General features: G+C 38.6%; 3 protein-coding genes and 1 long non-coding RNA gene across 6 annotated transcripts; all 4 read left to right on the top strand.

Moving 5' to 3' along the window:
* Window positions 1-712: 712 nt before the first annotated feature.
* LOC130413779 (E3 ubiquitin-protein ligase TRIM35-like) lies at window positions 713-7,075 on the top strand. Its single transcript, XM_056739198.1, has 6 exons — window positions 713-1,563; window positions 1,738-1,833; window positions 3,751-3,981; window positions 4,295-4,317; window positions 4,398-4,516; window positions 5,963-7,075. The coding sequence occupies exons 1-6, from the start codon at window positions 1,177-1,179 to the stop codon at window positions 6,526-6,528; spliced, it is 1,422 nt and encodes a 473-aa protein (XP_056595176.1). The 5' UTR covers window positions 713-1,176; the 3' UTR covers window positions 6,529-7,075.
* Window positions 7,076-8,825: 1,750 nt separating this feature from the next.
* Window positions 8,826-14,906, top strand: LOC130414621 (E3 ubiquitin-protein ligase TRIM35-like). Its single transcript, XM_056740634.1, has 6 exons — window positions 8,826-9,868; window positions 12,661-12,756; window positions 12,900-13,130; window positions 13,335-13,357; window positions 13,443-13,561; window positions 13,667-14,906. The coding sequence occupies exons 1-6, from the start codon at window positions 9,473-9,475 to the stop codon at window positions 14,206-14,208; spliced, it is 1,407 nt and encodes a 468-aa protein (XP_056596612.1). The 5' UTR covers window positions 8,826-9,472; the 3' UTR covers window positions 14,209-14,906.
* Window positions 14,907-15,249: 343 nt separating this feature from the next.
* On the top strand, window positions 15,250-17,838 carry LOC130414406 (uncharacterized). The gene is made up of 6 exons (XR_008905607.1): window positions 15,250-15,415; window positions 15,827-15,922; window positions 16,053-16,274; window positions 16,597-16,619; window positions 16,838-16,937; window positions 17,220-17,838. It is a non-coding gene; the product is annotated as an uncharacterized LOC130414406 (long non-coding RNA).
* Window positions 17,839-18,050: 212 nt separating this feature from the next.
* fbxl9 (F-box and leucine rich repeat protein) lies at window positions 18,051-22,677 on the top strand. 3 transcript variants are annotated; one of them, XM_056740724.1, is made up of 8 exons: window positions 18,051-19,541; window positions 19,653-19,754; window positions 19,849-20,163; window positions 20,238-20,909; window positions 21,094-21,312; window positions 21,511-21,723; window positions 21,794-22,011; window positions 22,162-22,677. In XM_056740724.1, the coding sequence occupies exons 1-8, from the start codon at window positions 19,497-19,499 to the stop codon at window positions 22,328-22,330; spliced, it is 1,953 nt and encodes a 650-aa protein (XP_056596702.1). In that variant the 5' UTR covers window positions 18,051-19,496; the 3' UTR covers window positions 22,331-22,677. The 3 variants fall into 3 exon arrangements, with proteins under 3 accessions (XP_056596702.1, XP_056596703.1, XP_056596701.1); XM_056740725.1 differs by having other exon boundaries at window positions 18,053-18,431; XM_056740723.1 differs by having other exon boundaries at window positions 18,056-18,173.
* Window positions 22,678-22,794: the final 117 nt, after the last annotated feature.

The following is a 22,794-nucleotide window of genomic DNA, read 5'->3' as shown; positions in this document are numbered from 1 at the left end:
TTTTATTTAAAACCTCTCTTAAAACCTAAACCTTAAGCGTATTTAAACCTAAAGTGTACAGCAATGACTGCTGTCTTTCAGAAACCTTTCCCATATTTTGTGATTTTAATTTTTGTCATAAATCATCAATATTGGTCAACTTTAAGGTTGTCCTGCGTTCGCATAAATCTAACCAATACAAAATGCGAAAAAGTACGTGTCAACTTTGACAACACGTTTAATCATTTAAAAAGTTTGTGAAAAACCGTGAATTTGGACGTACAAGGTTTCGGAAGGACAGCGACGATACGATATACAATTTTCACATCTTTTATGTATCATGCACTGTTGTGGGAAGTTTATAAATTGTATGTTGTGTAGTCCTATGAACATGTCATATTTGATTTCTTGGATATAAAACAAAATGTGTACAATGAGACATACATTTTTGATCTTGTCATTATATTGTTTATAGAGTTTGGTTCCAAAATCATGTTTTGCATAATATTTTCATGTTTTTATTGTGTTCTATTGTGTTAGTTAGCGGTATATTGTTGTTATTAAGGCTTAAATCAAATAAAAACAAAACAACAGCAGTTTGATGGATATTATTTGGAATGCACAATAAAAAAACATGACTTTTTTAGACAGATTTATCTCAGTTTGGAACCAAACTCTACACATTTCTCTGTCAATTTGGCAAACAGAAACGTTATTTGAGGTGCTTCAAGAGTTGTAAAATGATCTACATACAAGATTTGATTCAAGACCTTTTAATTCCTTTTTTATTTTTCATCATACCAAGTTATTTCATAAGAGCTATAATTATTATTGCAAACCTCCGTCTTTGTAACTTTGTAAATAACACATCTGACCGAATGACTTTTGTCTAATGGAATCAGTACACTTTTATTATTTAACACACGTATTCATATTATTAATGCATGCCTACAGGCTCAATTGAAAGTTCGCACAACTTGGACCTAGAACGTTATTGCGTATCCTCAAAGGTTCTCCACCACAAGCACACCTCTCCCAGAACAATCGTCAGTCTTTGATGAATGATGATTGGCTCTTTTTTCTAGAAGGTAGGACCTCCTCTGGAGCGGCAATATTGGGCACTGCGTTTCCGCGTTTCCGTAGAAGAGCTGCTGTTTTTAATGATATCAACAACAGTCGCAGACTAAGTTGCCAAACATGGCGTCCAAACGTCATTTTTTTGAGGAGGACTTTTCGTGTTCGATTTGCTGCGGCGTATTCAGCGATCCTGTTGTACTTCCTTGTGGTCACAGCGGCTGCGGAGAGTGCGTCGAAAACTACTGGAAGGTCAAGGGGTCTAGAGAGTGTCCACTTTGCAGAAAGGTGTCCGCTAACGAACCTCCCCTCAACCTGGTTTTGAGAAACCTCTGCACGACGTTTTTGGATTACAAGAGGTATTTGGAGGAGCGGTGCGAAGTTCATCAGAAGAAACTGAGCGTGCTTTGTTGTGATGATGGACAGCTCGTTTGCGAGCTTTGCAGAGACTCAGAAGAGCACAGAAACCACACGTGTCGTCCCATTTGTGAGGTCGCGGAGGAAAAGAAGGTACGCATGTCTGTATTCATGAACATAGTGACGTTTGCCCTGCTATTGTATAGTACGTTTCAAGATTCGGGGGATTTGGTGTCCTTGATGGGCATGTCCCTTTGCAACTTTTTCAATCCCCCTTTGATGACTTCCGATGCTATGATAAGAACTTTGTGTGTATCCCACTTTTAGATCATTCTTCGGAATGAACTCACTGGATTGTCGACGAAAAAGGTGATTATACAAAGAGCCAAATATGACTGTGGCGAGACGGCTATTTACATAAAGGTGAGTTATGCGACTTTTATTTTTGTAGATGTTAAGATTAAGTCCTGAAAGCTTTTGTTGCTTTTTAAAATTCACAAGATATTTTGCACTTTCCTAGTAAATTGAATTAAACGTGTACTTGAAAATCATAATTTTTACTCGTATCAACTGAACTAAAGTGCACAACGGCGATCTCGTGTGGTGGGAATCACGAAAATGATAAAAAGACTAAACTGGGGGGAAAAGAAATGCATGAACAGCAAAAACTAAAAATACTCTCTCCAATTTTCTAAATATCTACGTATAGAACTAAATATTGTAAATCCATCATATTGTATTTCTATAGTAACCATTTTATTAGAGATGCACCGATTGCAATTTTCTTTGCCGATTTTATTATAAGTGAAACCTGCCGATTCCGATTTTTGCCGATTCCGATTTTATATCCACAAACTATAATTGACAGTATATAAAAAACATTTTCTTCAATACGCATTTTTTTTTTAATTATCACTACATAAATTATTGAACATTACAATTTCCCTGAATACAGTTCTACATCATGCATTAAATTACAGAATCTTCTCTTGCCCAAATAACTCTTAAATTGAAGAACTCTGTGACTGAAAATAAGTATAAAAATATAACTAAACTTAATCACTTAATCGACCTTTTTCATTTTTGTTCTCTCACAAAAGTCTAAGATAACAATAAAATACTTCAAATTTTTTCTTGTCTGTTTCTGTTAATGTAACTATCGTTGCTTTATTTTATTTTTTCTGAAACGTAAAATAACTTGTCTTTATCTTGGGTTTGTAGTACTAAAAGAAGTGGGTTGATTTAAGCTGCCACTTCAATAAAAAGTTAATAATCTTATCAGTGAATTCTACTCTAGTATGTATATGTTTTAGCCCTTTTTTGTGTTAGTAAAGAACTCAATCAGATTTTCATTTAGGCATTTGGCAGACGCTTTTATCCAAAGCGACTTACACTGCTTTATCCTATACATTTTACATAGGTATTTACAATCCCCTGGGATCGAACCCACAACCTTGCGTTCTTATATATCACAAATATTGTTTGATTTATTCATTTTTTATAGGTTGGATTTTTTACCTCAGTGAAATGACCATAGTTTTAACGTAAGACAATTAATCGGGTTAAATGGAATTTACAGTTGTTTTACACATAGTGAACGACTTCAACATGAGTTTGGCATGTGTCAGAGTTTAGCATCACAGTTAGTATGTAGTACATACCCGAAGTAGACGGAGCAACGAAGGTGAACTACTGGACAGTCAAAAATGGGTTGTGCACTACATGATGTGTGTGTGCGCGCGCGGAGACTCGTGCAGTTCGGTGGAAGCATGCAGTCACGAGCGTAAATGAGCCGTGAAAGACTTGAACGGACGGTTACTTGCGTATTTGCCGTTATTGCCCGCATCGCTGGCAACATACGATCAGCTTCGAATCGGCAAGACGTTAGACTGACCGGATGGTCACCGGTCATGGCCGATCATGCGAAAACCGGCCTATTCCGGTTTCTGACCGGTCAATCGGTGCACCTCTACATTTTATAGTTGATATGTGTCTCCTGTCATTTAAGCCAACAAAGACTTACCAAAGAGTATAGATACCAAGAGGACCAAGTCAATGGAGCGTTCCATTGCAACACCAGCGCCCTTCGACTTCCACCATTTTGAGGGGTGAAAGCGACTCCGCTGCTTTGTTAAAAAAACATTAAAGCTGAAATTCAACCTGAATGATGATATTACATTATAACCGATAAAGCGAAGGCTTTTCGGTTATAAAGCAATTTCCCCCAAAATGGCAGCCGCGCCGTTTCCCAAAAAGCACCAGAGTGTCGCCTCTTGGTATTTATACTCTTTGTACTTTGCATGCTATATATGATCTAATGTGTTTTTGGTGTGTTTTTAGCATGACTCCAGAGTAATAGAGAGTCGAATCAGGAAGGGCTTTAAGAACCTTCACCAGCTTTTGGACGATGAAGAAAAGGTCATGATTGAGGAACTGCATATAGAAAAAGAAGAGAAATTGGAGATCATAAAAGACAAAGTTAAGAAGATGAATGAAGGTATTGCTTCTCTCGCTGACGCTATTAAAGACTTGGAACAGACACTGAATAGTGAAGACATCAGATTAATTAAGGTGAGCATATTTTCTGCTCTCGCTCTAACAGTTTACTGCATTTCTGCTCTTTCCTACACTGTAACACACAATTACAAATTATACAATATTAAAAAAATTATATATATATATAAGAATAACAAACAAAAAATACAGCTAACTAACACAATAAAACAAAACAAAAACATGATAACGTAATAAAAAACATAATCAGTTACGTTGTTCCGCCTTTTTCCTACTCCCTACCACATTTTTCATGAAGTTAACCAATGCATTACATTGAATCGATTGAGTCTTTTTTTGTATTTACTTTTTGTTCCTGCTTTATTAACAGAGCTTCAAGGACACCTTAAAGAGGTAAACAGTATTTTTTTCTTTCCATCTGCATATGAAGCTTTGAAATCAAACATTGGTTCTCACTCCTGAATGTTTTTCAGACTCAAGTACACACCCCAGGATCCAGAAGTGTCTCTAGGAGAGCTTATAGATCATGCCAAGTATATAGGCAACCTCAAGTTCAATGTTTTGAGCAAAATCAGAAAATCTGTTCCCTACAGTGAGTCCTTAAAATATAAATCCACTCGTTGATGTACAACATGTACAAACTTTCATAGTTAATCATTTGTTCAATCATACAGTGAGGAAAATAATTATTTGATCCTCGCTGATTTTGTAAGTTTGCCTGCTTACAGAGAAATGAAGAGTATGTCATTTTTGTCTTACGTTTATTGCAACTGATAAAAACCGAATATCAACCAAAAAATCAGGAGAAAAAATTATATAAAAGTTATAAATTGATTTGTATTTCAGTCAGTGAAATAAGTATTTGATCCCCTACCAACCAGCAAGAATTCTGGCTCTACAGATTGGTTATATGCCAATATGGACCGCAGATTAGTCCTGTCACCTTAAGAAAGTACTCCTAAGTAAGCTTGTTATCTATATAAAAGATACCTGCCAAAATAATCTGTATCTTCCATTTCAACCTCTCCACCACCATGGTCAAGACGAAATAGGTGCCACAATATATTGAAATCCTGAAGCACCCGTAAGGTCCACCTGCCAAAGAAGAGCCGCCTGGCTCGTCTGAAGTTTGACAGTAGACATCAAAATGATTCAGAAAAGCCTTTGGAGAAAGTGTTGTGAGACCAAAATTGACTCCTGCTTTTGGACTCCTGCTTTTGACTCACGCATTTTGACCCCAAGAAGCACTACAGAGAAGCACAGTCTTGGAAACATTACCACAGGATGAATTCACAGTTTTGAGGGGCTCATGTACTTTAAAATCTTGGACGAGAACCTCCTCCCCTTAACTAGATCGCTGAAGATGGTTCATGGATGTCTTTAACATGACAAAGAACCAAAACATATTGCTAAGACAACCAAGGAGTGGCTGTGAAATCTGAGAAGGAAACTAAAACTCCAATTTGCTGAGCCAGAGCCAAGACACCTTAAAGATTGACAGAGTGGACTAAATTCTATCCTGACACGTGTGTAAACCTGGTGACCAACTATCAGAATTGGTGACCAACTATCAGAATTGGTGACCAACTATCAGAATTGGTGACCAACTATCAGAATTGGTGACCAACTATCAGATTGTCTTACCTCTGTGCTTGCCAACAAGGGTTTCTTCACCAAGTACAAGGTTATGTTTTGCTTGGATATCAAATACTTATTTCACTGACTGAAATGCAAATCAATTTATAATCTTTTCCTGATTTTTTTAATGTATATTCTGTCTATCAGTTAAAATAAACCTACCATAAAAATTATAGACCTTCTTTGTAAGCAGGCAAACTAACAAATTCAGCAGGGGATCAAAAAAGGTTTTCCCTCACTGTAGTTACCATAAAGGATGGACACTTTACACATATTTTTGTTGTCGTTTCTTTAAACGTTAAAATATCAATGTGAAATGCTGTTACTTCCCTAATGTATCATATTTCTAAATGTGTGATATTTGAAAAGGCAAATACATTTTTCCTTTACGTCTTTCTAGGTCCTGTGGTGCTGGACCCCAAGACAGTTAATTGTCAACTCAAACTCTCTGATGATCTGACAGATGTGTGGAACCCCAACGTGTTTCTGGATGTCAGTGAATACTGGACTATTGTTCCACTTCCTACAAACTTGGAACGATTTCAACATTACCCCTGTGTGCTGGGCTCTGTGGGCTATTCCACTGGGACACACAGTTGGGATGTTGATGTGAGTGACAACAGTTTCTGGATGGTGGGCGTGACCACAGAATCCGTGCAAAGAAAAGGAACCTTCGGGTTGCCTAGCGATATCTGGACCATTGGATTCGAAAGCGAAACTCTCAGTGTGAGGAGTCCGCAGGATTTGCGCATCCATCTGAGTGGATATGAGAAACCCAAGCAGGTGCGGGTAAAACTGGACATGAGTGAAGGACAGGTGACGTTCTCTGATCCTGAGAGTGAAGTCGTCTATTACACATTCACGCATAATTTCAGAGAGAAAGTCTTTCCGTTTTTCTACACTGAGTGCCTTGTACCTCCTCTGAGAATTCTGCCCGTGGTCAAACCTTTTAATGAAGTTGTGTGATCTCTCTCATCAAGTGTTCTTTTAGAAAATAAATGCCAGTGTCATCTTTATTACTTTCTTGGATTGTAGCAAGACCGATCTAAATTTGAATAAAATACCATAGTGCCCTGTCAATTTGGATTTTTTTAGAAGTAATTCATGCATGTTTGTTAAACCACATGCATAATTGCCATGTTCCTTTGTCCTCAAGAAATGGCACAGAGCATCTACATTTTAACTTGTCGAGCCGACTCCACATCGCAGTCCACATCGCACCAGATCATTTTCCGTGTGATCATTTCTAAGTTAGATCATTTCTAGTAAACTGGCTGTTAGGTACACACATCCTTACTAGATTTTGTGTTTGTTGACTGAAATAAGTGCCTTGTGTGTACGTTTCCTTGTTACAGATGGCTCCTGAGAGGTGAGCTATATTAAGACTGGACACATGAATATGTGGTCACTTTGTGCCTTACAACTAATGTCTTACTGATAAATAATGGTGCTCCTGATTCTGCTTTGTTACTTTTCATTTCATTTTCCTCAGTAAAACTTTTTTTGTTTATATCTGATTCATGGTCTTCATTCATCATTAACGGTCTACAGGTCAAATTTGCTGTTTTATTATATTTATGTCGTTCATTTTGCCTGGAACCTTGACATTTAAGAAGGTTTGTTGCATCAATTGTTCTTAAAAATACTATAGGCAATAAACACATACACATTGAGCATACCACATACATCTCAAAGAGTTTAAGTATTTTTTTTATCATTTTTTTCTATTGGGTAATATGATTGATATATTTTGCTGCCATCCGATCCACACTCACGGTAGAATCTCGGTAGAATCTCGGTAGAAGTAGAAGACCATGTGGATATTTCTCGCCTACTGTTTTTTGCATACTGAGGTTTCAGACATACTATCCATGAGTAGTTGACAAACTCCCGGATGGCCTACCGGTTATGCCCAGACAGCGGACAGGGGCCGGGCTTCAACCCGTGCTTCTCAGGCCAGGGACAGGCTATGGCCTAGATTTGAGGCCTGTGCAGGGCTCTAGTGAGGAGATCCCTCAGAAGGATCAATGCATGCAAAGCTCATCTCGCTGAGTCAGGATGTTGTCCCCACATGCTTCAAAGCTACTACCATCATTTCAGTTCCAAAGAAGTCATCTCCATCCTGCTTCAATGAATACCGTCCAGTTGCACTATTCTCATGTAGTGCTTTGAATGGCTAGTCATGCACAACATCAGGTCTGTCCTCCCCCATCCATGAAGCCCTTCCAATTTGCATATTAGTCCAAGCGCTTGACCGATGATGATCCCATCGCCACTGCCCTCCATGCTTTACTCACTCATCTGGAAAAAAATACTTTTAAATCAGAATGCTATTCATAGACTTCACGAAAGTGACTGCTGGTGTGTAGTTTTTCAGTGGTCCTGTTCACTCACTATTACATAGTTTTTGTTGTCTGCCAACAGGAAAATAAGTAATTAAGAACCTATTTATTTTGTATTTGGTTGTATTGGTTTAATATAATACTGTATACGACAGCTCAGAGAGTAGAGATATATGACGTAGACCTGAAGCGCTTAAGCTTGTTTGAGATTGCCTTGCCTGAAAATAAGACGAAAGTAGGCTGTTGTAGTAAGGGGATGAGTGAAAAAAGCGCATGGCAGACACTTCCCAAATCCTGCTGTGGAAACGTCAGCAATGGAATATAAAAGTGAGAAAATGTTCTAAAAACTTATATACGACAAACTTCTTCTCTGATCAATGTTTCTTACCATCGTTGGTATATTGTCCATTACTATCGCTGGTATATTGTCTATTCTTCTACTTTGTTGGAATAAACTGTTGTTAAAATAAATACTTGTTATTTGTGGCAACGCCACCATGATATAACATTTGTAAACAATCTGTGAGTAAAGTAGCAATGAAGCTCAATGTACAATCTCCAAATGGGGACCTGGGGTGGGATTAAATAAATTGTCTTCTTCCCACTCCCTTTCAGGCAGAATTCGATTGTCATATTTAAATACTGTATATTCTGTTTTTTTTGCACTATATGACTTAACTATATTTTGTCTACTTTCTACTTTTTATGTGCCATTGCCTGAAATAAACAAATAAACAAACAACAAAAACTCTCTCAACCATGTCAAGGCTCTAAGAAAGAATTTAGATGTTTTATTTGACAAACGAATGCTTAAACATGTTAGAACCTCCTATTTAAAGTCTCCATTTTATCCTAAAAATCAAAGCAATTCATTTAAAAATTGTCTGTGATATTTATCCGTCTGGATAAATTCCTATAGTGTGTAAATTCTGTAACTCATTTCTAGAAAACACATACCATCTTTCAAAGCATATTTTTCTTTCATTCCTGGACAATGTGCAATAATTGTGGTCAAATGAAAAGAAAAAAAGAAAATGTATTATTTATTAATATTTTTTATTTTATGTCTTATTTGTTGTTTGGTTTGTTGTATTATCTTTTATAGTTTTTTTCATGTCTTAGCCCCTCAGAATGTAAACTGTATATATACTGTAATTGTTTTGTAATACTTTAATTAAAATAGAAAAGCGCTTTTTATCGCAGATGAAATCGATGCAATTGAATTGCCACTGCTTTTACATGAAGGGGGTTATGAGGACAATATATTTCACATGGGTGTGTTTTTTGCACATATAAAACACAAAATGACTAATGATTAATGGACTTTTCAATGGAACAACTAAGAAAATGATGTCGGACACATTTCTAACCAGCACCGATCATAGGCGATCGATTCTGCGCAGAATCTGGCCATCTCAAACAAGCTTCTTGTCACGTCCTGCGTGATGACGTCACTGATATGCAAATCCGCGCGTGACGTCATCTGGCAACACAGCAGGCTTTAGCTACCTTCCGTAAATAGTTGGCAACACCGAGGATAGATAACGTCGAACAGTCGTTGACTTCAGATGCCAGAAATGGCGTCCAAACGGCCTTTCCTCGAGGAGGATTTTTCTTGTCCTATCTGTTGCAGCGTCTTTAGCAATCCCGTTCTGCTTTTATGCGGTCACAGCGGCTGCAAAGAGTGCATTGAAAACTACTGGAAGGTCAAGAAGTTAAAGGAGTGTCCGCTCTGTAGAAAAGTGTCCATCACCAAGCCTCCGCCTAACCTGGCGCTGAGAAACCTCTGCCATGCTTTTTTGGATTACCAGAAGCAGTTGGAGGAGCTGTGCGAAGTTCATCATGACAAACTGAGTCTGTTTTGTGATGATGATGAACGGCTCGTTTGCGAGCGTTGCCGAGACTTCGGCGAGCACAAATTCCACACGTTCCGTCCAATATGTGAGGTCGCTGAGGAAAATAAGGTACATATGCATTATGTTCATTAAAGGTTACGTGTTGAATACGTGGTATTTGCGCTTTGTTCTTGATTTATATCTTTAATATCGTCACAAACAACTATACCTCATCAACATTTAAACTTGAAACCAACAGTACCATAAACACAGTCTCTTAAAGTTCCAGTGTATGAAATCAGTCCACCCCTCTTTTTCGAAGCACTACGGTGACTGGATTAACGCACCGTTCACACCCCCAGCGACGTAGCGAGGCGATGTTATTCATTTGAGTGGAGAGCCGGTGTTCTGTCAATTTATGCTGCCCATCCATTACAGATATACACAATATTTTCTAATAATGTCTATTAAAACCGTATTGCGGGATGACTGCGTTTTCATTAAACGATGTTGTGTGATTAACTTGTATTTTGTTTCTTTTCTCACGATAAGTCATTTTGGTAATACTTTGTACGTTTTATGGCTGGTTGCAAACCAACTAGTGCATCGTGCAACCTACTGTGACGAAAGAGTGAAATGTCTTTATTTCCCATAATTTGCATATGACCTCACTGTTCTTAATGAATCAAGAGACTAATCGCTGGCGGTGTGAACGCACAGTTAGGCCCGATTCACATTTCGTATCCAAAACCAGGCAAGCAGCGCCAGTTTCTCTAGATGACCGCAGCATAACTAAATCTAGTTGCAGTATTATTGCAAGGTATTTTGCTACTTTGTAGAGTCGCTGGACATGCACACTTCCTGTCATCAACGGAAACTAGCTGGATGTCGCTTGGCTACTATTGAAACTAATAAGATCGCCTCGCGTTGTCGCTGGCGGTCTGAATGGGGCTTAAGATTTCTTCACGTTTTTGCTTCTTTGCTGAAGGAGATAACATATTTAGGAAACGCGGTCAGCAGGGCAATTTGTCTGAAGGGACCGGTGCCCTGGGTTCTCCTTACTTCAAATATAAATACTTTTATGTGGTTTTGACAAATATGAATCAATTATTATTCATCTTATTTTGAGTTGATGATTTAAGCACGATTACACCAATCTTTTCTGATACAGAAAGTATAGAATGATTCATGGTTTAAGTCTCTAATGAATGCTTAGGCTCTCTCTTCCTGCCAGGTCAGTATGACTGTGAAAAAGGACTTCTTATCATCATGTATATAGGAGTTTGTGCATGTGTGATTGTATTGTTTCAGGAAAGAGTGGAAAATCGAGAGACAGACATAACGTCATGTTTTAAGTCATATTATACTACATGCCTGTCATCTTTGATCGTCTATAGCACAGGTGTCAAATCAGTTCCTGGAGGGCCGCTGCACAGTTTAGCTCCAACCCTAATCAAACACACCTGATTCAGCTAATCAACATCTTCAGGATTTCTAGAAACGTCCAAGCAGGTGTGGTTTAGAGCTGCTTGGAGCTAAACTGTGCAGAGCTGTGGCCCTCCAGGAACTGAGTTTGACACCCCTGGTCTATAGCAGTGTTTCCCAACCCTGGTCCTCGGGGGACACCTTCCAGAGTGTTTTAGATCTCTCCCTATATAAAACACATGATTCAACTCATCAGTCAAGTGTTTAATATAGGGAGAGAACTAAAATATTTTGGAAGGTGTGTCCCGAGGACCAGGGTTGGGAAACACTGGTCTATAGCACAATAGGTCATGTCTCATGACTCAAGAAGTGTTTGAGTTTTGTGTTCTTGTTTATCTATTGATAACCAATCATGTGAGCTTGAATTGTCCAAGTAATGACGTAGTCATTGTTAGCTTTAATCCTACTGCATTTTGGATGTAAGGAACATTCTGGCCTGTGGAACTCCTTATGAGTGTTGAAGCTGACTTCTGATCGCAAAACTACTGATTTTTCTTCACTAAATGTTATTCTATTAATTATATTCCTGACTCTGCGTCTTCTTTCATCATAACTGGTCTAAGGATCTTTTCCTTTAAATCCCCTACGTGTGAGTTTATGGCTACTGTAGAAACAACATGGCAAATTCCATGCAGGGTGACCTGCGATGTATGTAGATAGAAAAAGCTCATTCTAAGGTAATAAAAACATAACCCTTCACTATGTAAGGTCTTTATATACTTCTGAAGACATAGATATGTACACTCACGTAAAGGATTATTAGAAACAACATACTAATACTGTGTTTGACCCCCTTTCGCCTTCAGAACTGCCTTAATTCTACGTGGCATTGATTCAACAAGGTGCTGAAAGCATTCTTTAGAAATGTTGGCCCATATTGATAGGATAGCATCTTGCAGTTGATGTAGATTTGTGGGATGCACGAAGCTCCCAAAGATGCTCTATTGGGTTGAGATCTGGTGACTGTGGGGGCCATTTTAGTACAGTGAACTCATTGTCATGTTCAAGAAACCAATTTGAAATGATTCGAGCTTTGTGACATGGTGCATTATCCTGCTGGGAGTAGCCATCAGAGGATGGGTACATGGTGGTCATAAAGGGATGGACATGGTCAGAAACAATGCTCAGGTAGGCCGTGGCATTTAAACGATGCCCAATTGGCACTAAGGGGCCTAAAGTGTGTCAAGAAAACATCCGCCACACCATTACACCACCACCATAATTGCATTAATGAGAAATTGAACATGTGTTCCTAATAATCCTTTAGGTGAGTGTATATTATATTGCATTTCTGTCAAAAGAGCTTCAAAAAAAATAACACACTGGACCTTTAAGCCTAAGAAAAATTATTCCTTTTTCACTCCTGCTTCTGGGTATGATCGGACTCCGATGACATTTGACCTCTTATTAAACTTGATGTATCCTATCTACTTCAGATTTTCTTTCGGAGTGAACTTAATTTCTTGTCGATGAAAATGGTGATTCTACAAAGAGCCAAATTTGACTGTGATGAAAAGACTAACTACGTAAAGGTGAGTAGTGAGTACTTATAAGTGTACATTCGGTATCTTTCTGCACAGACACGTTCTGGTAAGACTAAAACATAAAAGCTGTTTTTTTAAATCCTCCTCATCTACAATATTTTATCTTGTTTGTGTGTTGGGGGGACGGTCAGCATGAATCTAGACTCATAGAGACTCACATCAGGAAGGATTTTAAGAAACTTCACCGGCTTTTGGATGATGAAGAAAAGTCAATGATTCTGGAACTACAGCAAGAAAAAGGACAGAAGTTGCAGACCATGAGAGAAAAAGTTAAGAAGATGAATGAAGACATCACTACACTCGCTGACACTATTAAAGACTTAGAACAGACACTGGATAGTAGGGACATCAAATTTCTTAAGGTTAGCTATTTTTTTCCCTCTGTCATTTTACTGCATGTTTGCAGTTTCCTACACTTTAAAACAATTTTAAAGCAACAACAAAAGGATCATAAAAGCGTTACAGACAGTTATGTTTTTTCTTTGTCCTGCACAAATTTGCATTACATAACAGCGAATTGAGTCTTCATTTGCATTGACTACATATTCCTATGTTTCTTATTATAGACCTTAGAGGACACTTCAAAGAGGTAAGCAGGATTTCTTCTCTCCTTGACTCCTTCTGCGTATGAAGTTTTGAAATCAAACTTTGGTTCGCACCTAAATGTTTTTCAGACTGAAGTACACTCCCAAGGATCCAGTAGTGTCTCCAGGGGAGCTTATAGATCATGCCAAGTATATAGGCAACCTCAAGTATAATGTTTTGAGCAAAATCAGAAAATCCATCGGCCACAGTACGTGAAGCCTAACAAGATTTCTCAATCCATCGTGGTATTTAAGATACAGTGTAGAATTTGATTTTATTATTTACACACTTTTTAACATTAACATGTTTTTAGGTCCTGTGGTGTTGGACCCGAACACAATTAACTGTCAACTTCAGATGTCTGATAATCTTACAGAAGTGTGGAACCCAAATGTGTTTCTGGAACCTAATGAATGCTGGGCCATCGTTCCGCTTCCTACAAACCTGGAGCGATTTGAAAATTACCCCTGTGTGCTGGGCTCAGTAGGCTTTACTACAGGCACGCACAGTTGGGATGTTGAAGTGAAAGACAACAGTTTCTGGATGGTGGGCGTGACCACAGAATCAGTGCAAAGAAAAAGATCCTTTGGGTTGCCTAGTGATATCTGGACCATTGGATTTGAAAGCCAAACTCTCAGTGTTAGGAGTCCCCAGGAGTCGCGCCTCCATCTGAGTGGATATGAGAAACCCAAGCAGGTGCGGGTAAAACTGGACATGAGTGAAGGACAGGTGACGTTCTCTGATCCCCAGAGTGACATCATCTATTACACATTCACGCACAAATTTGGAGAGAAAGTCTTTCCTTTCTTTTACACCGAGTGTCTTGTACCTCTAAAAATTCTACCTGTGGTCTAATTGTGTAATTTCAAAAAAGTATTTTTAAATGCTAGAAATGAAGATATCAAAATACTTTTTTTAATGTAAATCCATAGTAGTTTGCAATGTGAGTTATAATTTTATTTCTGAAAGGGTTGAATTCCTCAAACCTCACACATATAGTTTCTCCATGTCCGTATGGACTAAGATAAAAGCACAACACAAATCTGCAGTTTTTTAATGAAAAAATCTGTAATTTTTAAATGATTGCTCTGTGGTCAAAGTTGACAAACCCTATTTAATACTTTTATGGGATGGACTGGCAATGTGCCATCTTCGTGGTGAGGCGGTACTGCTTGGGATCGGACCAGACGCTTTGCCCACTCAGACGGATGTATTAATAATGCGAATGCATGCAACACGAATGCAAAAGACACGTATGCATGCCACCAACCCCCCCGACAGACTAAACCATGCACTTCCCCCCAGGTCGAGAAACCAGTCCATGCGAAGCCATAAATGTTCATGTGTTGAGGTTTTACAGATGTATTCTTGCTTAAACTAATTATAATCATGGAATCTTAAGTAATGATTTGAATCAATTAGTCCAGATATTTGGTTTACGGATTCAAAATAGTCTTTCAGACTGTTGTGTTGAATGTGAAATCAGAGTGGCCTTAGGAACTCAATGTTGTTACACTGCAACTCATTATTTTAAATAAAATTGTATTTGATTACTTGCGTCTCTAATTCATGGTCTTTGTTTAACAATAGTTTACATTCTAGTAAATTCACTTTCTTTGAAATTCACTTTCAGTGTAATGTCTAAAGTTTAAAACAAAGTATACAGCAAACACTGGGATGTAAAGCTAAAATATATTTTAAAGCTGCAACTAGATTTTTGTACAGTTTTCACTTGGCACTTTTTTACTTTCTTCAGCCGAGGTTTTTACTATAATGTTTTTTCATAGTATTAATTCTTTAATAGTTTCGTGTGCATTTATATCTATGGTGTGCATTACATACTCCAGCCGGTGGGTGGCGCACCATAAATTAGTTTTGCACGAACGCTACCCGTGTTCCTCTACAACTTGTATTTCGACTAGAGTTGTCAGAGTAACTTTAGTGGATTTAAGTTGCTTGTAATTCGAGAGAATTACAGCTCGTGTGCGAGCGCTGCAGAGACTCGGAAGCGTACCGTGACCACACGTGCTGTCCGGTCTGTGAAGTCGCCGAGGAACGTAAAGTACGTTACTGGCTAACACCATATTTCATTGTGTAACGTAGGGTGATCTTTATGAGCCGTTTCTGTCCATTTGGTGCGTCTTCCGGGAGTCAGATTGTCAACCGCATACGTCATCGAGGTTCTCACATTTCAGTAAAAAAGCATTAAGAAATTAACATTTAACATCGCTTAGGACGTATAAACGTCTAAACGTATTAAAGTCATTCTTACCTTGAAATATAACGACTGCCGTTATGAATTAAAACCTGAAATAATAAACCTCGATGACTTATGCGCTCGACAAATGCGACTCCCGGAAGTCGCATCCGAATCCTGGCAAGGACGCGTCCGAGAGAAATGGCTCATTTAGTCACCCTATGTTACGTGAACGTCTCCTTTAATTCCATTAAACGTAATGTATCCCAATTTAAGGGAGTTTGTCAAAGCCAATTTGATCTCGTGTGGAGAAAAATGCAGATTACACAAAATGCCCATGGTTACTGATATAAGAAGACTGGGCATATAAAAGTGAGTGGGGTTTACAAATCTTTTTCCACAGATATGCAAGTTTAACTTTCTGCACTTTTAATGCACATGGCTTATGTGTTATTATTGATCAACAATGCTATACATGTATACACTTCTCAATCTTCTTCAGAAATTAACGGAGATTCTTAGTAAAAGGAATTTTGAGATGCTTCACCAGCAAGTAAAGTTTGAAGAAGAGGCAATGATGGAGGAACTAAAACTAGAACAAGAACAAAAACTGCAGACTATAAAGGAAGAATTCCAGAAGATAAATGAAGACATCGCTTATCTCTCCAGCACTATCAGAGACTTAGAACAGACATTGGAGAGTAGTGACGTTGGATTTCTTCAGGTTAGCATTTATCGCTTTACTGCATCTCTGATTTGTTTCACTTTAAATCATGCAATACATTTCTATAATTTATTTTAAATATTCCAAATGTTTATATTTGTAAAATTTTACATTTTCTTGTATTATAGAATACATTTACAATTTTTATACACATTTTGTAAGCAGGAACTCTGAAAGTTATGTTTGCCTGTATTCCTTACTTTGTAGCTATATACTGTAATGATTTCGATATTCTAATTTTGAATACATAAATAAAAGGTATTCTTTAAGGTGTGATTTGAAGTATTGTTATTGAATTGTCATATTCCCAAATTTTCAACAGACATTCCAGGACAACTTGAAGGGGTAAGCAGGAATTTTTCCTTCCATCTGGAAATGAGGTTTTCAATCAAACATCAGTTCCAAAGTCCCTTTCCATTAGACTTAATCGATGACTGCTGCCTTATTTATACGGCAAGGCGGGACTTTGCCAAAGCACCCATACCTTTAGTAATGTCACTGCACCATCTTGTATATAGTCTTTGATATATCATGTTCTCCAGATAATTATTGACATCCCCCAGGAATCAGAAGTCTTTCCAGAAGAGCTTATAGATCATGCCAATTATATAGGCAACCTGAAATTCAATGTCTGGAGAAAAATCTGAGATTCTGTCAGCTACAGTGAGTCAATCCTTACAGTATGCAGACACTTGTTAAGACACAAGATTTACAAACGTTGTAAACGAAAGCAGTTACAGTTTTGCTTGGTACTGTATGGATACTATACACAGTATAGTTTTAATGGAATGTGTATTTTTAGATTTATCTAAACAATGTTAAATGCTGTTTTAAAATCATTTTACACCCGTGATGTACCACATTTGGAAGTGCAACATGATATTTGACAAGGAAAGGTGTCGGATAGGATTTGATTTTGTTCATTATTTTTTTCTTTCTTTTTAGGTCCTGTGGTGCTGGATCCCAACACAGTTAACTGTCAGCTTCTACTGTCTGATGATCTGACAGACATGTGGAACCCCATTGAAGCTGACAATGTCTGGTTAGTGGGCGTGGCCACTGAATCAGTGCAGAGGAGAGGAAAGTACGGGCTGCCTAGTGATACCTGGACTATTGGATTCGAAAGGGATACTCTTAGTGCAAGAGTCACGTGTCCATCTGAGTGGATATGAGAAACCCAAGCAGGTGTGGGTAAAACTGGACATGAATGAAGGACAGGTGTCGTTCTATGATCCTCAGAGTGACATCATCTATTACACAGTCACCCACAGTTTCAGAGAGAAAGTCTTTCCTTTCTTTCACGCTGTGTGCCGTGAACCTCTAAGAGTTCTGCCTGTGTGGCCAAATCCCTAAATTAAAAGAGTTCTTGAATCTCTCTCCTGTTGTTTTGGAGAACATGTCATATTTATTAGCAGTTTCAAATGCACTCCAAGTTACATAGTGATATGTTCAAATTTTGGGTTTATTGATTTTTTCCATTTCCTGTTTTAGTTATTTCCCTAATTGTCATCTCTAATATATTTGAAACTTAGCAACTTGAACAAACATTTGTGAAAGATGCTTGTTTTTGGGGCATGTTTTATGAAGACCTGTGTACAAATTCACACACAAAGGTAGTTTGTTTTTGCAGGAAAATTCATAGTACAGGTCATGTCCTATTTTAATGTTACAATTAATATAATATATTCACCACTAAATTACTTGACTGACACCTGTTGTTGTACCTACGGCTTTAACAAACGTCTGCCCTTTCAATGCACTACATTTCCCATCGACCTTTGCGCGCGTCGCCACATGACATGGTTTTCCTTCGCCAGTCTATGCTTATTTTCCATCTTATTTACTTTTCCCATGTTGTGGACGAACAAACATTTCGGAAGGCTACGGAAAGGGGAGAGTGTGAGTTTAATGACAATAAGCTTTAAGATATACAACATACACTAAAGAAGAACAACAAGAGGCTGTTATCATCCGATCTCGTGGTCATGAATGTAACGTTACAAATTGATAGTCCGAAGATCACAAGACCTGCGAGGTTTTGAAGCGGTTTAAACGAGGAACTATTCTGCGTGAGCCATATATTGACATCCTTAAAAGTGTACGTTACGTGACTGATGTGAGCTAATAACTATGGCCTCTCCGCATCTACCAGTTGAGGTGAGTTTACACATTTGTCCTGTCGCAATGTCCAATAGAATGCACGATAACTATATTATCACGATACCGTTTAGGAAATGCACATCGTGATCGTGAAAAATGTTAAAAGTGAACAAAACCGCTAGACGTATCGCTGAATTTGTTGACAATATTGTCATTTTAGGTAAACGCGACATCAGTTATCATTATTATTATTATCATCACAATGGCTGACAGTAAATATATATTTGGGGAACATAACACCCATCAAAAGCTCGTAGTGTTGAATATAATCGTTATAACAAGCTAGCAAACAAGAATCCTTGTAATGACGTCATTCTGTATCCCATTGCCTTGAAGGTAAAGAGTACGACAGCATGATCATGAAGGGTTTACACTGCTGAAAACCCCCCTAAAAAATCGTACAGTTTAAGTAGTTGTAATAGGAATTGTGTTTATTTTATTTTTGTTTATTTAACCGGGATAATGTAGAATAACGTAAAACAATTCAAACAGGTGAAGCTCAATATTAGGCTTTGGCATTCGAATGAAGCCTCACAAAACCAGTCTTAAGTAGCACGGGAAACTTTTTAGTTAAAGACAAAAATACATTGTATGGGTCGAAATTATAGATTTTATTTTATGCCAAAAATCATTAGGATATTAAGTAAAGATCATGTTCCATGAAGATATCTAGTACATTTCCTACCTTAAATATATAAAAACTTTTTTTTGGTGAATGGATAGCCTGTCACGGTGCACCTGATTTAAAACTTCAAAGGCCAATTTCTCAATATTTTGAATTATTATATTATCAATTATAACTAATTATTCACTCTCAGATTTCTATCTCAGCCAGATATTGTGTATTCTAACAACTCATACATCAACAGAAAGCGTATTTATGCAGCTTTCAGATTACGTAAAATCTCAATTTGGAAAAATTGACACATAATACTGGTTTTGTTGTCCGGGGTCTCAAATAACAGACTGCGTAAAACTATCATTTTAAAATGCAATAAAAATCAAACAAGAAAAACAAATATCTGAAACAGATCCAATGTTTTTTTTCGATTCCTATTAAAAATGTATGAAACTTTGTTTGCATTTTTGGCAGACTGTTCCAAAGTGGTAAGCGATTTCTCTCAATAGAAATTGTATTGTTTCAGTACAATGAAGGATTTTGTGTCTATTCAAAGCTTACAACAAAGTATTAAGTGTAACCTGTGATGTTCTTGGCAGATAATTACGCATATATTAAGTTACCTACACATTACAGACCGAAAAGAGGCATCCCTGGTGTGTAGGAGTTGGTATGAAGCAAGCCAATACCGTCAGTTTCAGGTTATTCCCAGTATTCCTCTATAATATCATAATTATCTAATACATCTTTTTGGCTCTGTATTATTAATATATTCCTATGGGTGATCTATTGCAGAAAAGCGTCACCTTCAAGTTCCCGGTTTCCACATCTTCACTGGACTTCATCCGTGCACTGAGTCGGCATCCTCGCTGCGGTTTGGTCATCAGTCATCTTGATGACTCCGCCCTCTCAAGGCAGGTTCTCGTGGAGGTGGGTGTTCACCTCGGCCCTCGCTTGCAGTGTTTGGCGCTACCTGGCAGCAGCATCACAGAGTCCTCGCTGTTGGGCCTCCTACCACATCTGACCAGCCTCCAAAAGCTGGATCTTCAGAAGCTTGATAGTCTGTTTATGTCTGGAGCCTTACTGTCTAAAGAAGAGCATCGTCGGCAGGTAACGCCTGTGTTTTTGGTTGGACTCTATTAATGTTGTAGTAAGTACATCTAAAGCGTCTTTGTCTATTATAGGTCCAACATGCGCTAAGAAAGCTGCAGGAACTGGGCCTGTCAGATCTCCGCTACCTCTCAGATCTATCTTTTAACCGTCTAACCAGCTGCACGCCCAGGTTACACAGACTGTCCCTGGCTGGATGTCACATCGCATTCGAATTTGATCCGTATCGAGGCTGTCCGGTTGGATTGGGCTGCTCCGCCTTGGTGTCTCTACGTAACCTGTTGAGTCTTTTACAAAAGCAGGGCAGCTCGCTTCGCAGTTTGGACTTGAGTCGTACCAGCATCACTCCCAAGTCTCTATGCTCCATAGCCCAAGTGCCAGGCCTCCGCCTGGAGGAGCTGAGCCTTCGTGGCTGTAAAGAGCTGACGGATTATTCTATACAAATGCTCTGCAAGTGGCAGAATGGTCTGAAGATGCTGGACCTCAGCTCGTGTACAGAGCTCACCAGCAGGACGGTGCTGGCGATTGCGACTAAGCTGAAAGAACTGCGGTCGCTTTCCACGTCTCAGGACTGGAAGATAACAGATAAAGGCCTGGCGGAGCTGATGGCGCTGCCTTACTTGAGGACGTTGGATCTGTCCGAGTGTCTGCACGTCAGTGGAGCAGATCTGGTGAAGGGACTGTCCGCTCCACAGCCCAGAGCTCAGCCGGAGTCTCTTAGCCTTAGAAATTGCTCATATATAAGGGTGAATTGCATGTGTATTATGTTGGTAATAATTTACACATTCATAAAACGGATTTCGTAAAAAAGCTCTATAGGTATCAATATATCATGACATATCATTACAAAGAATTTAGTTGGATAAACTCAAACATGTGCTTTTGTAGTATTCTCATCCTTCTACATAACATCTGTCTCTTCTCCAACAGGATTCAGTCATGTACTCCCTCAGTGAGCTGTTAGGTTGTAATCTGAAAGTGTTGGACCTCACGTCCTGCGTCTACCTCACCGACCTGAGCGTTCGAGCTATTGCAACATACCTGCCTGCACTGGTGGTGCTGCGACTCGGCTGCTGTAAGGAGATCTCAGACTGGGGGCTGCTGGGAATGGTGGAGCCCAACAAGGACTGCGAATCAAAAGACAAAGAGGTGGAATTGCCAAGCCGTGTCTAGACCTTAATTTAAAGATGAATCGTGTCATTTTTCATGGTTAAAATATTGGTTAATATATAGCGTTGAAAAAAGAAACAAAATCGTACGTTTTCCATTAACAACAATGTTATGCAATGTTGATTTTTTGTAAATATAATTGTAACACTTTCAAATGTTTCATTCATAAATATTAAGGAGGACAAAGGCCCAAGCTTTACTAGGACGTTTGGAAACATGGGATTTTTCCAGCCTCCCAGCATGCCCTTTCAGGAGAAGCCGCGTCTGGTTACAGATGAGGATCTGGGGGCCTTTAGGGAACAGGAAGGAGCATCATTGTTGGCCCTCAGGTGCCTTCAGGAACTGGATCTGTCTGCCTGTTCTAAACTCACCGACACCAGCATTACACAGGTCAGTACAGAACACAGAGTTGTGTTTGTGTTGAATCACAAACAAACTTGTATGTCTCACCCCCCCTCAGGTACTCCGTTTCCCAGACCTGCAGCGTCTCTCGCTTTCTATGCTGCCTGAGATCAGTGATGAAAGCTTGGTGTCTGTAGCCCATCACTGCCGAAGTCTTACCAGTTTGTCCCTCAACCACTGTCCTCAGATCAGTGACCACGGCATGACACGGGCCCTTCCACATCTGAAAAGACTACAGCATCTGTACCTGGCCGGCTGCGATGCCATAACAAACAAGTGAGTTACTACAAAAGATATTTTAAGTTTTATATATTTCCAGTATTGGACAAAAAGTTTGCATCACTTGCCACTTAGAAATTTGCGCTCAAGTTGCGTTTGACGTGTTTTTGCCGCTCATTGCTTAATGTTATCAATATGTTCCTGCAGAACTCTGTCCATAATCGCCCAGCACTGTGATCGACTGAAAACCCTCGATGTCTCCATGTGTAAGGACATAACAGTGCAGCAGGTGGACTATCTTCAGTCCCACCTACCCTTTCTGGAGAAAGTCCAGTGTCGCTTTGTCAACGGGGCAGATTTCACCATGGTATTATGATCGTATGTGTAATGCACTGAAAGCTATTAAATTAAAATGAATAATAATAATATTAATATATAAATTATAGCACATTGACCTCAGGTATACAAGAGTAACCGATTCCAAAACACTCTTTTGCATAGTATGCACGCAACTGAACAACTTTTCAGTACTGTATTATATTATCACTGCTTCTGAACAGAACTGTTGTTTTTCTGATCATACTATTAATAAAATATAAATATCTACTATTGACTAGTTAAATTATTACTGATGTACAGTAACAAAGTGTGTATGCCAGTGTAGTTATATACTGTAAATACATTTAGTACATTTGTATAATAAATGCTATTTGTTTAGACTTACTGGAATTTGAATGTATAGTGTTTGATAAGGTGCCATATAACAATCATGATCTGCTTCCAATAAATGATCAGTTCAAGGTCTGCTTGCAATTTTAGACTGCAATGTGGCGGTCAAAA

This window comes from Triplophysa dalaica, chromosome 24 (assembly GCF_015846415.1).
Source record: "Triplophysa dalaica isolate WHDGS20190420 chromosome 24, ASM1584641v1, whole genome shotgun sequence".
Classification (NCBI taxonomy): domain Eukaryota; kingdom Metazoa; phylum Chordata; class Actinopteri; order Cypriniformes; family Nemacheilidae; genus Triplophysa; species Triplophysa dalaica.
The sequence above is the reverse complement of the archived record's forward strand: the minus strand, read 5'-3'. Positions and strand labels throughout refer to the sequence as shown.

Excerpts from the sequence above, each read along its gene's own strand:
- LOC130413779 (XM_056739198.1), top strand. The coding sequence starts at position 1,177 with ATGGCGTCCAAACGTCATTTTTTTGAGGAGGACTTTTCGTGTTCGATT. Across the intron at positions 3,982-4,294 it reads AAGACATCAGATTAATTAAG|AGCTTCAAGGACACCTTAAA; the intron begins GTGAGCATATTT and ends CTTTATTAACAG. Across the intron at positions 4,517-5,962 it reads CAGAAAATCTGTTCCCTACA|GTCCTGTGGTGCTGGACCCC; the intron begins GTGAGTCCTTAA and ends ACGTCTTTCTAG.
- LOC130414621 (XM_056740634.1), top strand. The coding sequence starts at position 9,473 with ATGCCAGAAATGGCGTCCAAACGGCCTTTCCTCGAGGAGGATTTTTCT. Across the intron at positions 13,131-13,334 it reads GGGACATCAAATTTCTTAAG|ACCTTAGAGGACACTTCAAA; the intron begins GTTAGCTATTTT and ends TTCTTATTATAG. Across the intron at positions 13,562-13,666 it reads CAGAAAATCCATCGGCCACA|GTCCTGTGGTGTTGGACCCG; the intron begins GTACGTGAAGCC and ends ACATGTTTTTAG.
- fbxl9 (XM_056740723.1), top strand. The coding sequence starts at position 18,069 with ATGACATGGTTTTCCTTCGCCAGTCTATGCTTATTTTCCATCTTATTT. Across the intron at positions 18,174-19,652 it reads GGCTACGGAAAGGGGAGAGT|ATAATTACGCATATATTAAG; the intron begins GTGAGTTTAATG and ends TGTTCTTGGCAG. Across the intron at positions 19,755-19,848 it reads GCCAATACCGTCAGTTTCAG|AAAAGCGTCACCTTCAAGTT; the intron begins GTTATTCCCAGT and ends GATCTATTGCAG.